Source organism: Osmerus mordax, chromosome 22, assembly GCF_038355195.1.
Source record: "Osmerus mordax isolate fOsmMor3 chromosome 22, fOsmMor3.pri, whole genome shotgun sequence".
Taxonomy (NCBI): Eukaryota; Metazoa; Chordata; class Actinopteri; order Osmeriformes; family Osmeridae; genus Osmerus; species Osmerus mordax.
In genome coordinates, this window is record NC_090071.1 from 6,342,327 (window position 1) to 6,356,262 (window position 13,936).

General features: G+C 43.2%; 1 protein-coding gene across 1 annotated transcript in view; it reads left to right on the forward strand.

The window, feature by feature from the left end:
- Positions 1–2,957: 2,957 nt before the first annotated feature.
- ahr2 (aryl hydrocarbon receptor 2) overlaps positions 2,958–13,936 on the forward strand; it is a gene marked incomplete in the record, with an annotated part of 20,919 nt that continues 9,940 nt past the window's right edge. The window contains 2 exon segments of the mRNA XM_067260018.1: positions 2,958–3,371; positions 5,984–6,171. Of these exon segments, the coding sequence (XP_067116119.1) occupies positions 3,313–3,371; positions 5,984–6,171 (247 nt within the window).

A 13,936-nucleotide genomic window follows, 5' to 3' on the forward strand; every position in this document is an offset into this window, starting at 1 on the left:
GGATACAAACAAATGGTTTCCTGACTGGGAACATACTGGCAAGACTTCAGTCTAAAGTCCACCCCAGTATAACAGAAAGCATAACTCACTCATCTCTTAAAAGTCCACAGCTAATTATCTCTTGTCATAAAAAAAAACAAGATGAGAAATAGGAACAATTTGTCTTCCAAAGGGTTTAGCATAACGCCTATGAAGGTGAGGTCCTTCCAACATTCTAGTGTGATTCATCGGCTGGAGAGAATGCCGCTCTCAGAAGCCATGGAAAAAGCCATGGCCAGACGGTAAGGTGGAGTTTATACAATGACCCCACTCTCCCCCCGCCCTGCATGCACACAGTCACATCCACGTCCTCGCCAACATCTGCCACCAATTACGGGAACACGCTGGCCTACTCCCAGAAGTAAATCAAATTCAGTATGACTGTGCGGTGTGTGGTGTTGTCTCTTTAAATCGACGGACTCCTCAGACCCCTCTCACGATGAAACCCTTGTTTATGTTGATGTTTTTTACAATGGTTGAAGCATGCGTCTCAGGTTTTGAACACGGAGATAAAGACACTGTTACCCTCTTCTATACAAGACGATGTGTCTTGTTAAAAGAAAATCTAGTCGGCTGACACACAAACTGCATATCTTGTAAAATGCCTCTGATGTCGCCGTCACAAAAAGAGAACACAACCTGTACCCAACTAAGCACTGACAGACCATTAAACCTGATGAATACTAACATACAGTGGGCTGAACTCTGGTTCTATTCCTAACGTTGCTGTTTTGATTCACAATCATGTTGCTACGAGTGGGCATCTGAGTTTCAAGCATGTTTCTTTAGTCAGTGAATCCTAGATGTTTATATATGGTTGCTTCGAGTCCTGTTCCACGCCACATAACCGTTGGTAATGTTGATACTTGTGTGGGATATAGTGTATAGTAAAGGGTACAGAGTACATACAGAAAGAACCAGTTTAAACCAGTAGGTGGGGATATTTCCTATGTTTGAGTGCAATGTAAACAACCGTAGCCTGCAAAGTTCCTTAATCAGCCCAACAAGAACATGGTGTGGATATGATACCATGTCATATTTCCAACAGGGTTACACTTGCAGTGGATAATGAAGTACACATCCATAGAAAGGGAGCTTCCAAAATATACTGACTGAACAGAATTGGAAGTTTCATGAGCAGCATTCAGTCACTGAACATGTTTACAACCGCATTAAAGTCACCTCTGTGTCTTAGTAAAACTGGTTGTAATATGTGACTTGCTTACTCACTCATTATGGAAACCAACCACAGTTTTACTGTCCCAGCTGAACTTATAATGTCTTTATTTATATGCTCCAAGACATGGCAATGTTCTACTTGCACATTTTACAGAGTATGCTTGATCCCTGGCTAAGATTTATATTCACTCAAGACATATATGAGCAATGAAATGATGAACACAGAGTATACCAGGTTAGATGATTAGTCAAACTAATTATTTTACATTGGTAAAAGTAAAAGGACACAAATGCAACTCTTACACAATCCTTATTAATACAATAGGCTACACAGATGAGAGATGTTTGACCTGCTTAAATGTACAATATGACAATTTGATATTGCTAACGTTAACCCAAACCATATAACAGTGTTAAGGCCTATTTTCAACTAAGGCCTATTATCACATGACTTTAGATGACATACAGGAAAATGACAGGGAAAAGTGTAGCGATGGAGGGAAAACAGAAAACTGTGCAGTGTTGCTCCGGCATCACCCCTTTCAGTGACAGATGTACCTCCAGACGGTACAGGTGTCTCTAGACTGTGGCACATGGACTTATGCAGTCAGCACAATCAAGCATTCAAAAGGACACTCTCACGGTCACAAGTGATTGGCATGTTTTGTTCCTTAGAAATATCCACTTTGAGATCTCAAGTTAGTTACGAATGGTGACCTTCATTGGAAGTATTGTTGATGAAAGGTTTAGGCATGCTGGGTCATGACAACGAATCCAAACATCTTGTGAGTGATATCGTACAGTACTAGCAGAGAGAGTGACCTTCTCAACCCTTGCTAGGCCTTTGCAATCAACCGTATTCAGGGAGTGGGAGGCAATTGTCAATACAACAGTCCAAATATCCAATGATTTAACTGTGTGAACATGACTTTTGGTACGTTCAAAGTGAAAGAAAGCCTTTGTGTTTATGTAACAGCTCAGGTCGTTTGTTTTGGGTGACACTGTTTCAATATGCGAGCACCTCTTTCTTTGTGATATGGTCAGAGGCTGTGTGTGTTTTTCCACACCCTGGCAGGCTTGGTGACCGAATCACAGCTGGGCTGTCAACACTGGAGCATGAATACATATCCATGTCAAAGAAAGGATTTGCACTATAGACGTGATTCTAATGCTAAAACAATAACATGTTCATTAAACAGATGAAGAGAGATGTGACCCTGTAAACCTCTTGGTCTGCAGTCATATGCAGCTAAGTCTATTTAAACTTCATTGCTCAAGCTACATTGAGGCATCATATTTCTTCATCTTACCCAATGCGCTGAAGATATAGGACTTCTTAATGGCTGGGCTTGATGGGTGGAGAGTGGCATAGCTGTTATAAAAATATATTTGATTATCATTTTATGATATTGTAATTGCATTTTTAGCTGCCACATGTTTCACTTGAAAAGCAAAAGAGTATGGCCATTTAAATCAGAGAAATCATTATTTTGAAAATCATCATACTTCCTTTAAAAACAACCTTGTGCTCAATGTTTAAGGGTTAGAGTATTTTTGTCTTGCTGTTGGAGTTGTCAAGTCATTTTAGGCTACACCAGTATAAAGTGTTGCAAGTCTCATGATATCATATCATGTGGACCACCTTAAAAGCCTCTCTCTTCTCTCTCAAAACGCTCGCACCAATAGCAAGGCCACTGTACCTGCTGCGCAGTTTACAGTAACAGTGTCTGGTTGGTTGGAGTAGGAGCAAAGCAGCTTATAACGCAACTGGAGTCTGTTTGAGTTTTAAGACTCCGTATATAAAACTTTTAAGGAATACGGATACTATTTGACTGACTATTTCTTTGGACGAGGAAAACCCTTCACTTTTTTTTGTTTTTTGGTTTCAGCCCTCATTGGATTTCTCGGTTTATCAGGGAGGATTCTGTCAGAGGTTGCTCCGACCAAAGCGAGCTGCGTGTCGGCTTATTCAGCAGGGATTTTAACAGCAGTCCGATTTCTTCTAATTGTGTGAATCTTAGAAACATCGACAAGAATAAGAGGTGGAAACAGGATAAAGATTGTTTTATTGACTTTACACTTGAGAAACAGACTATGTTGGGGAACGTGGCGCTCTACGCTGCTAAGAAACGGAAGAAGCCTGTTCAGAAAGTGTAAGCAAACCGTCCCCTTGTTCATAAACGCTTCAGTTGAAATGATCGATAGATGCATGCATTATATTACCATTGTGCTTCCGTATCTCCCAGATGTCATGTTTTAGTTATAAATTGTATTCTTGTAGGAATAACCATTCGAATCGTATCAAATAGTTATAAATTGTATTCAAGATTATTTGTAGTAACAGGGAAACTATTCGGGTACTGTAGCTACAGGTAGGAAGGATAACCAATGAAGTTTGCGATACTTCATTGGTCATCTATAGCCTACCAGTACTAATACAACAAGTTCAAATTATGGTTGGACTGTGTTGTCAAAATAGCTGAATGTACGAATACATGCATCTATTTGTAGAGGGCAATAGTCAATACATCGATTCAAATGTTTAGGGTTACCTTAAAAGTCTGCCTCGGTGTGTAGACTAGACACGGTCTGCCATGGAAGTAGCAGTCTACCCTTGCATTAATCATAATCAAGTTGCTAGCTGGCTGTGCTCTCACGCGATGCTTACATGAGGGAGGGGCAGCAAGGGGGAGCTGGCGCAAGGTTCTGTAATCTGATAGGCCTCGACTTTTTTTTCCAATTATGAGAACACGTTTTTGTCCTTTTTTTCTGCAAATAAACATATTTTCAGCTATCACAGTTACACAACAGTGGCCTGCTGGCCATAGTAAAGATACATACATTGCTGTCAAGCAAATTTGAACCAGCGTGTTGTTCGTGTACAGCACTAGTGTGAAAGGTGTTGACTTTTTGTTTGTTTGTTTGTTTGTTTGTTTTAAGATACTTAAACTATAACACAATATTAACAAAATATGCGAGCACTGACGTTAAAGTGCGACCTTTTTGGCCAATGTCCAGTTGTGTTGCAGAGATATACAATACTCAACTCAACAATGAAGGGTTCTTTATTTCCACTGCCTAGGCTTTTATAATATGTTAACATATCTGCCTTCACTCTTTAAATCACACTTCACCTTTGACTATTAGCTTGTATAATTTCCAGCATGATTGCTTCAAATATTTTTCTCCATTAAACTAATCACAAAGTGCATAAATGGATGAAGACATGCCTAGAGATTGCGCATGCAAGACTCCTTCTCCCTGTCTTTGCAGTATGTGACATGTTACCCAGCAAAGAATGTTTATTTTTACAGAATAACGTTCACCCTGCTCAGGTATGACTACCTCCACCATTGCCTCACAAGTTTCCTGGCACTTTGGAGAGTCTTTTTTCTTCTTGAAAATGAAAGCAGTCTTTTGTTCTGAACATTGTTGTCTCAACAACATAGACAAGCTGTCTTTGTACACTCAGAAAAAAAAGTGCAACCTGGAACCATTGTTGTGTGTGGCTCTCAGTCCTTGAAGGAGAACTGAAAAGAAACATTTGTTTCTAATAAGAACTAGCCTAATTTAGCAAACAAATTGTACAGTCATATCTATTTTTTTCAATAAAAGGTTGGCCATTTTCTGAGAATGAAAAGGAACATGTCTGGCCAAAACCGATTAAAAAGATTCAGGAAAACAATGCACCTTCCTTGTTTTCAGTGATTTCACTGCCTCTGATGAATGCCAGGAATAGATAGATAGTCATCTTTAGGTTTAACTTCTCGTAGTTTTCTTCTGGTGAATTCAAACCAGATGCCTTTGACCTTCTTCAAGAGGTTGTCGGAGTAAGTGACTCCCCTTCCTCCTCTTTTTTATGCGTTTAACACAAAATAGACTTCATGAATAGTTCCATGAACATTGAATTACATTATCAACACAGTAATATCAACATCTCATATCTTCTTGGTGCATCATTTGTGAGCTTAAGCCATTTCCATTATTTTGACCCCCAGTACTGCGTATGTGAATCAAACTTATGTTGTAATCATACTGTAGGCTTCTGACTGAAAGATTGGGTATTTTGCCTTTCACAGTTAAATCCCCTACACAGAGTTTGGCTGAAGGTAAACAACAGTCGCCTCACACTGTAGCCTTTTGTCCATGAGGCTCTTTCAGGTGTTGTCAGTTCTCCTCTTATCTATCTCCAGTCTCAAATTTAGCCTAAACCTCTGGTTTGAGTTACAGCTAAAAGGCCTTGAGTGAACAGGTAGGGGGGTAGTCTTACAAACCTACTTTCCAAAACAATAATTTCCCAAGGCGCCATAAACACAGCAACATCGCAACCTTAAAAAGTTAGGTCAATACGAATGAACCATATTAGACACAGTTTCATTGATCTATGAAAAACATCTTGGTTTAGGACATTGTTTTACAAAAGTTTTACTACAGTTATAGAGCCAAACAGCAAATAACTGGGATATCCTGCACAGTAACTCTAGTCTGCCCTGAAGCAATGTGGTAAAGCACACTTTCAAGGACAAACAACTGCCCCCAGTAATGTCAGGATGATGTCATGCAAATGACCCAGTTCCCTAACCACAGAGTTAGACGAGAAAAATCCTCCAGTAAGCGTTCGATAGTCTGTCCATAGACCAAACTCTAACTGCACGCAATCCCCAGTGTCATATCAGGGACACCTATCTTTTTAACGTACTGTTTTGGACCAATTATACATCCTAACGCCTCTGTGCCTCATGCGTTTGTTTCTGTGTCTCTCCAGTCCAAAGCCCAATAACCACGATGGCATCAAGTCCAACCCATCAAAGCGTCACAGGGATCGGTTGAATGGCGAACTGGACAAGCTGACCAACCTGCTGCCCTTCTCTGATGACGTGCGGGCACGGCTGGACAAGCTGTCTGTCCTTCGCCTCAGCGTCGGTTACCTGAAGGTCAAGAGCTACTTCAGCGGTGAGTGACAGACACAGCCTCCGTCTGTTAAACCTTGATGGGTTGAAAGGGTCATAACATTTGAATTATTCTCTCTCTTTCTCTTCTCTCCCCTCTTTACCACCAAACTAGTAAGATTAAATCAGAGACACAACTGTAATATTAGAAGTTGATACAAAACTTCTCCTCTTCCAACACTTTTCTCTACTCTATATCCTGTCTGTACATAGGCAGTGCTCAATCATCCCCTGCACTCCCCGAAGAGCTTATCAACATATACAGCACAATGTTCTTACGTTGTAAAAAGTGAGGACTGGGGGATGAATATCATGGTTTTACCGAGTGTTGATTGTTTAGTGCCTCAATCCTGCTGCCCTCTTTCGCCAAGCTTCCTCATATTGTTCCCCAACCGTCCAAAATAGCATTAATTAGAACCAGACGCCAGCCTTTCTGCCAGTCAGAGCGGGTGCCCAGACACTCCAAAAGAAGAGGCTCTATTTTTGGGGCACTCTACGCTAAGCAGTTGTAAAAGACCAGGCAGAGGCAAATTAGACTCAGCGCTTTTGGATAATGTATTTTTGAGATGTAACATCCCTAGCGATGAGAGGTGTGGAGAGGAAGGAAAGACAGCATTTCTGTGTAAATGTTATCAGGGCATTTTTTCTATGTTTATGTAACTTTGCGATTGTGAAAACTCTTTGGGATTCACAGCACTCTGTAGTTAAGCACAGCAGTCTTTTGAGGTTTTCATGTTCAAGGGACTGCCTTTTTTCGGAGGAGGAGGAACAGATTCATTTACAAAGACCTCAGCTTTGTCTCATGTTCCAGCGTTGAAGGATTTAGCATCACCATCTCAAACTGCTGCCGCTTCACCTGTAATTACCCAGTGGGAGCGAACTGCAGCTCGAAGGGAGTGTGCAAACTCAAGGTCTCTAATCCATATCAACCCAGCATTCCTCAGATGAAAGTAGCATAATAAGACAGGCCTATCTCTTTCCCTGAGCCAGAAGCAGGGGTAAAAAAAAAAAAATGCAGGAGGGGTGGGGGTGGGTGGGGGGGGTCTATATGGAGAGGGGTTGGAAGACGGGGCGCAAACCCTGACCCCAGCCACTCCTACTTCCTGTTCGTCCCCCTTCCCATTCTTCCCTCCTCAGCCTGTGTGGAGTGTCAGTTCACAGAGCCCGCACTCCCACAACATGCAGCAGGAAGCCGACTTGTTATTACAGCGGCGTGAGATGTTCGAACAGCCGACTGGGAAACGTTTTCCAGACCAAAAAGAAACTGCGGTTAGTACAGTATACAGTATCTGTACGTACGGTATAGAGTCATAGCTCTCCAACTATTTTTGGTTGACGACCACAAATGTCTGACTGAGTATTTCCTGGTCTTTGTGAATGTATGGAGGGGGGGGGGGGGGGGGACTCTGCTCTGGAGGGTGGGAAGAAACCTCTAGGTGGCAATGAGAAAGGCCCTTGGGTTAGATCCCACGCTGGTCACATAAGAAGCACATTGTGCTGTCTGGGCCGTGATGGCCTCGTTGCCCCAGACCCAGACCCCAGCCTCCTGACACCAGTGAGCAGTCATCTCCCCAGGCCAGCTCCTTCTAGGAGTCTGAGGATTCCTGCTACACAGTCCGCCTCTTGTCTGACCACCCAGACTGACGATCACATGGACAGGATGAGTGATCTGTGTTTTGCGCTGTGCAGCGATGGTTCGCTCACAACACGCTTTCATGAACATCCGATATATTTTTATTTGAGATGATAACAGAATCGAAGGATATCAAGTCACCGATTTGACTCACGTCAACATGATCATCAATAATTGTTCTGGTAGTCAGATTGCTTGGCTATGCTTCTCAAAAAGCTCCCTTCAAAGTCAATTTTCACTGCGGCATACCAAGTTGTTGACACATGGAGACAAAGTCAGGGGATGTGTTGTACGACCGTGTCCTAATCACAGGAGTGTCAGCACAGATCACATACTGTCCCATGTGACACTGTGGTCTCCGTCTGGTCAGACAACAGACACACTGTGCACTTGATGGCCCCACACACTATCCCCCACCCCCACCCAGACATAAATACACACCATTGTGAGCCTGGCCCCGGTTTCTCCTCTAATAATCGTAACCGATTCTGTTGTCAAGGCCGGGAGACATGGGATTTCGGCGGCAACCACTGAGACTAAAAGGTGTCTGATACCTCTTGAGAGTCTACCCTGCCACCAAACACTCTTTTTCCAACCCTTTGTCACACCTTTCTTTCTCCTTGTTGATTTGTTGATGCCGTCTCGAAAACTGGTGGCTGTTTGAGAGGCAGATAACGTTGGTTTGGGAGGGGGGGGGGGGGGGGGGGGGTTGCAGCATAGCAGGGTCAAGGAGACATGCCTCATGGCACGGTTACCTCCCACCCCTCCACCCCCCACCACATAAGCAGCTGGACCATGTTTGGGGGTGTTAGCAGCCAGAGAGCTTCAGTTATAGGCCTTGTCACAATAACCTGCCAGAGTCTGTTTGGCTTCATCCCCTCTAAAACCTCACCTTTTCTAAGCCCCTAACTTGATTTCACACACCCCACTAACCCCCACCCCCTGCCAGGGCTTGGCCAGATGTTTTTCCAGTGTTGGGAATTGGCTTGGGGAGAGAAGTGCAGAGCCGGCCACAAACAGAGATAAGTTGTAAACCAGGTTCAACATGCCACAGAGAGACGGCCACCTTTGACCACTACCGGCTAATCAGGTTCATGTCATAAGGTCATACGGGGGTCAGGTCCTATGAGACGCCATGGCCGCAGCATGACCCAGCTAATCAGGAAACCATTGAGCTCATGGCCAAATCACGTAAATGACATTGCGTGGCAATGCCATGTAAAGGATCTGTTTTAGGAACTGATCGGGGTGTTCTGTTGATGGACAGGTTGTTAAGGAGCGTTGACAGAGTGAGATAGAACAGCCTGGAACTGAGTGAAAGCTCTCGGTGCTGAGTGCCGTGGGTGTTAGTGACTCTGAACTTAAGATAAACACAGGGGCTGTGCGTTTTAGTGTAGCTAAACCAAGCTCCTGAGAGAGGGGGGGGGACTAAAGGATTTTGAAACCATTGCAGTCTCAAACAACCAAACTTGCATCATTCAGATGCTATACCAGTTGATCATATGATACTATAATATAATAATACCTTTCTAGTAATAAAAACTGAGTTTAGATGAGATGAACACAAATATACTTATTTAATAGAAAGCATACTGCTGGTTTGTATAGTAACTGTTGATATCCTCCTAACATATGCACTGGCTCAGCGCTGTCTATCTCCATCAGCCCTATAGAATGCAGGGGCAGGTACGAGGGGAGAAAGGGAGTGTCGGGAAAGAGAGAAACAGTGACAGAGAAAGACAGAGAGAGAGAGAGAGAGAGAGCTTGGGACACAGCGGCTAAATGGAGTATGGAGGAGACAAACAAAGAGGCAGAGACAGAGAAGAACCCAGAGAAAAAGGCTCAAGACGCACTTGATCCGGGAGTACAACGGTACTTAGGAATGGTTTGCTTGACCCGATGTTAGTTTCCTCAAGGATCACAATGACTCTTGCTCAGATACTTGTTGCTCTTGTGGTTAGTGGTAACTGATTTAAAATTGTTTGTACTCGCTGTGATATATTGTTTTTATTATTGTTGTTTTTTTTCTTTTTTTTTTTAACTTTATTGTAACTTGTTTAACTACATGCTCTTATGGTTCTTCCCTTTGGCACTTACTTTGGTTGTTCACAATGTGTGCTTCATGTTTTGGCTACTCGCAATGTTTTGTGGCTATCTCATTGTTATGATCAGTGACCTATGCACTTTGTAAAGCTCTCTCTTGGAAGTCGCTTTGGATAAAAGCGTCTGCTAAATGAATAAATGTAAATGTAACCAGCCCCGTCTCCATTAGCGGCGACCTCTAACCCCCTAGGAAGCTCCCCGCAGGCTCACATAGGGCGAAGGCTCATGTCGTCTAAGTCAACAACCTCATGTAGGATATGAATGAGTAGGAAAAGCTATGAGGGTGTCATGGTACATACTGTAAATACCACCGACCGGTTCCCCCAGACACAAACTGAACCTAGTCTCAGTCTACAGAACCAGCCCAGAGAGGATTCTCCCATTAAAAGAGATACAGTTTTGTGTAACCTCAGGCTTAGAATTCTGTCCTGGACAGAATTTGGCTTCATGTCGAAGACAAGCAACAGTGGAAATAGTTTGCCGTAATCCTGGCTTCCATCCACACTAGGTCTGCTTTAGCTCTTGCTCTGCGTTAGCGATGAGAGCCTGTAAGTCCCAGCTCCACTTGGTCTTGTCACGCAGCTTCCTCTGCTGTTTGTCCAATGAAAGAGAGGGCAGTCTCCCTGGAGACACTCTGCACCTTGTCCTCCACCCCAGCGCTTCCTCCACAAAGACCCTGTCAAGTTTCACTTTCTTCATCTCTTTTGTTTTGGTACTGTGGGAGATCCAAAGCTACGGACCCTTTTTTGGTGGGGGTTTGTCTTTCTTTTTTCCCAATTACAATAGCAACTTTTGACATTGTCCTCCCTAAACATAAATTTTCCTGGTATTGTTTGTTTTGTCCGCCATAGAAATACTACTTTGCGAGCTTCTCCATTGTTGATGGGAAAAAAAGAGTGGGTTTGTTTCAGAGGGAGGTAGAACGTCAATATTTGTATTGGCCTGAGTCATTCATTGTAATGTAATGGTCTTTGGAACGATGCAACAGAAACTTGTTCTGTGTCTAGAAGGGTATAAGCTAGGAGGTCTGTGATGAAAGCAAGATTTATGGTTGAGGTCATGACATTGACTCCCACAACGACCTAATAAAGACCTTAGCTTTTATACCACGTGTGGTCTCCATGTCCTTTGCACAGCAATATGAACCTGCGCCCTCCTCCAAATCCTTGCTATTATCATGCCAGGGATATCATTTCCAGACACAGTATGCTTCAGACACGAGGCCAAATTGGTCAATGTCTCACAATGTTGGTTGTTGCAAGGTTGGTCGTGTTGCTCTCTCTGAAGGGGAGATTGACATTTGAACCCCCCTCTCGCAGTACAGTACATTTGAGACGTAGTGGTTAGTACATCTAGGGGCACAAAATGCTGTGTTTGTGATATGGTCTGGTATGCATGTGACAGATTCCAAAGCTCTGGCACTTTGCCTGCTATGTAACTCAAGAGGCCCGACTGCCCTTAACTCAAACAGTTGTCAGGGCAAACATAACCTCGGCCTGCCTCTGTCACGGCCACAGCCGTGCCCCCCCCCGGTTTCAGTTTTTTGTCCTGCCCTAGTGTTTCCCTGTCATTGTCTTCACCTGTTCTCGTTAGCGTTATTGTGTCCACCTGTGTGTCGTTTGGTTCTGTGTATTTAGGTTTTGTGTTTTGTGTCCAGTTTTTGTCTTGTCCTTACAATACCTGTCCCTGTGAGTGCCCTATCTGTTCCCCGTTTTTGAGAATTAAAACCCTTGTTTCGACCATGCCTCGCATCTCTCGTGCATTTGGGTCCTACCCCTCCTCACACCCTGACAGCCTCATTCTATTTCCAAGACCCTTTGTTTTGCAGGTCTCCAAAGTTTTGATCCGCTTTAATGCTGGGAGCTGGCTAGCGATAGCATCAGTTAGCATGAGTGCTTCAGGACTATCAGGCCACCTTTCAGAAGAAGCAGCCCAGTCAAAACACCACACACAGCTGCTCAAGTGGGGACATGCCCAAGCATCTGTTAAAAGACCCATTGTACCCTTAACACAGAGAGGAAAATGACGAGAGAAAGAAGACAAGATTCGTCATAGTTTGGATTGGATGCTGTTTCTGCCTTTCTGTTTTGTGTTTGAATAAAACATTGTGTAATTCAGCGCGTGTCAGTTGGGCGTTGGAATGTATTTGAATGTTATTATGTTTGTGATTATCATTGGCAGTCTTTTTGTGGTATAGCTACTTTGGACATTCTTTCGTGACTGCATGTGTAGGCTAATAGTAAAAGAAAATAATGGACTTGGTGTAGTTCTTTGAAAACAGATTTTGTTTGTTTGCTGTGTTGGCAAACGCAACAAATGACTAATTAGCCATGCTGGAACCCTCATTGTGCTTACCTCACTGCCTAGACCAAAAGTGCTTGTGAGGGCTTAGCCACGCAAGCACTTTTATGTATCACAATTTTGTCCCCAAATAATTTAATCTAGCCTCTGGCCTCACTTCACACTCTCAAAAAGTAAAAAAAAAGATGTTTTGCCTAATGAACAGGAAATAATGAGAATTTAGCATTCTCCTCCTATTCCTCCTAACAGGGATGACATTCCATCATGTCATCCCATAAAACATACTGTCACCTCAAATACATGGGCCCGCTCAGTCAAAAATGAGGGGATATTCCCTTGTAAAGCACTTTACCCTGTGGACAGGTCCTGAAAGGCCCCAGGAGGAGTTTGAACAGGGGGAGTGGGGGGTTGTGGGTAGAGGCGTATGAGGTGTGAATCATCATTCCACTCCTCAGCGTTTCTGATGCATGACTTCAACTTTGGAAAGTGGGGGAGGAAACAAAGAGTCTCTCCCTCTCCCTCTCTTTGTCCCTCTCTCAAGGTTTTTGGAGTTGGCTGGTTTTACAATGTGTTGTGAGAGCAGTCTGAAGTTGAGAGCAAGGGGTTTCAACAGTTTAAAACTGTGAAACATCGATGTGCAACACTGGTTGCACATGGATCTGGAAGTCGCCAACATATCCCATGCTCGTCAGTAATAACCAAGGGAAACCTGTCAAGCATGTTGAGTAATCTCTCCTATGTAGACAGGAAGTTCTCTTTGTTCAGACGGATGGCTAGAGGAAGTGAGGCTGAACAAGAATGTCTGAGTTCTATGGTTGAGAGGCAAGGTGCTTAGTGCCTACCCAACCTCAGGTCGTGACCCCGGTCCTGCCTCAAGGCGTGACCCTGCCTCAGGTCCCGGACATTGCTTTTTCTTTATATTTGCAGAACAGTTGTGTTTCATCCTGGGATACATATTTCTTCATGTGTCTTCATAATCATTCCTTGTTGCATGATGGCCTACTGCCATTTGTCATTATCGTTCTCAGTTTCAAAATGGCCACGTGCTAAATGTTGTATTTGGTTGTCTTACATACTTATCTTTCTAGAAGAGACGCCTGGTTTTGGTGTCCAATCAGTCCCGGCCGTGCAAACACAACTGTCATCAAAACATAGGGAGGTCATTTGGTTGTATCATCGCTGTGGAAAATTACCAGCAATCTCTCCCTGCCCTGGCAGTTATGAATGAACGTTTACATAGACAGGCCTGCATGGGTCATTAGAGCAGAGAGGTGGAGTCTGGGGAGGTGAGAGAACCAGCATGTTGTGTCAGAAACTATTGTTTATATTGCCTTCTTATCTCCATCTACTTCTTGGTTATTGTTTCATGTCTGTTTGTCTCAATCGTGTTTTAACATGTATTCAGGAACTTTGAAAAGAAATACTGGAGATTGCCGAAATGCCCAATTTGTTACGTTAAGACACCTTTGAAATAAAAAAACATACTCCTTGTTAAAAGGGGAAATTTACACAATATAGTATAACAATGCACTGTCAAGAGTCGTCAGTTCATATTATCATCATTGTAATTGGTTCTAGTATGCCTTCCTCTTTGAAAAGCAGAAATGAAATTCCTGGCTATGACAAAATGTCAAACTTAAAAGAACTAAAATATCCTCAAGCAATAGGGTGTGAAGCAAGAAGTGAATAGAGTCCAACAGCCACACACACTATGGATATTGTACAGATCCAG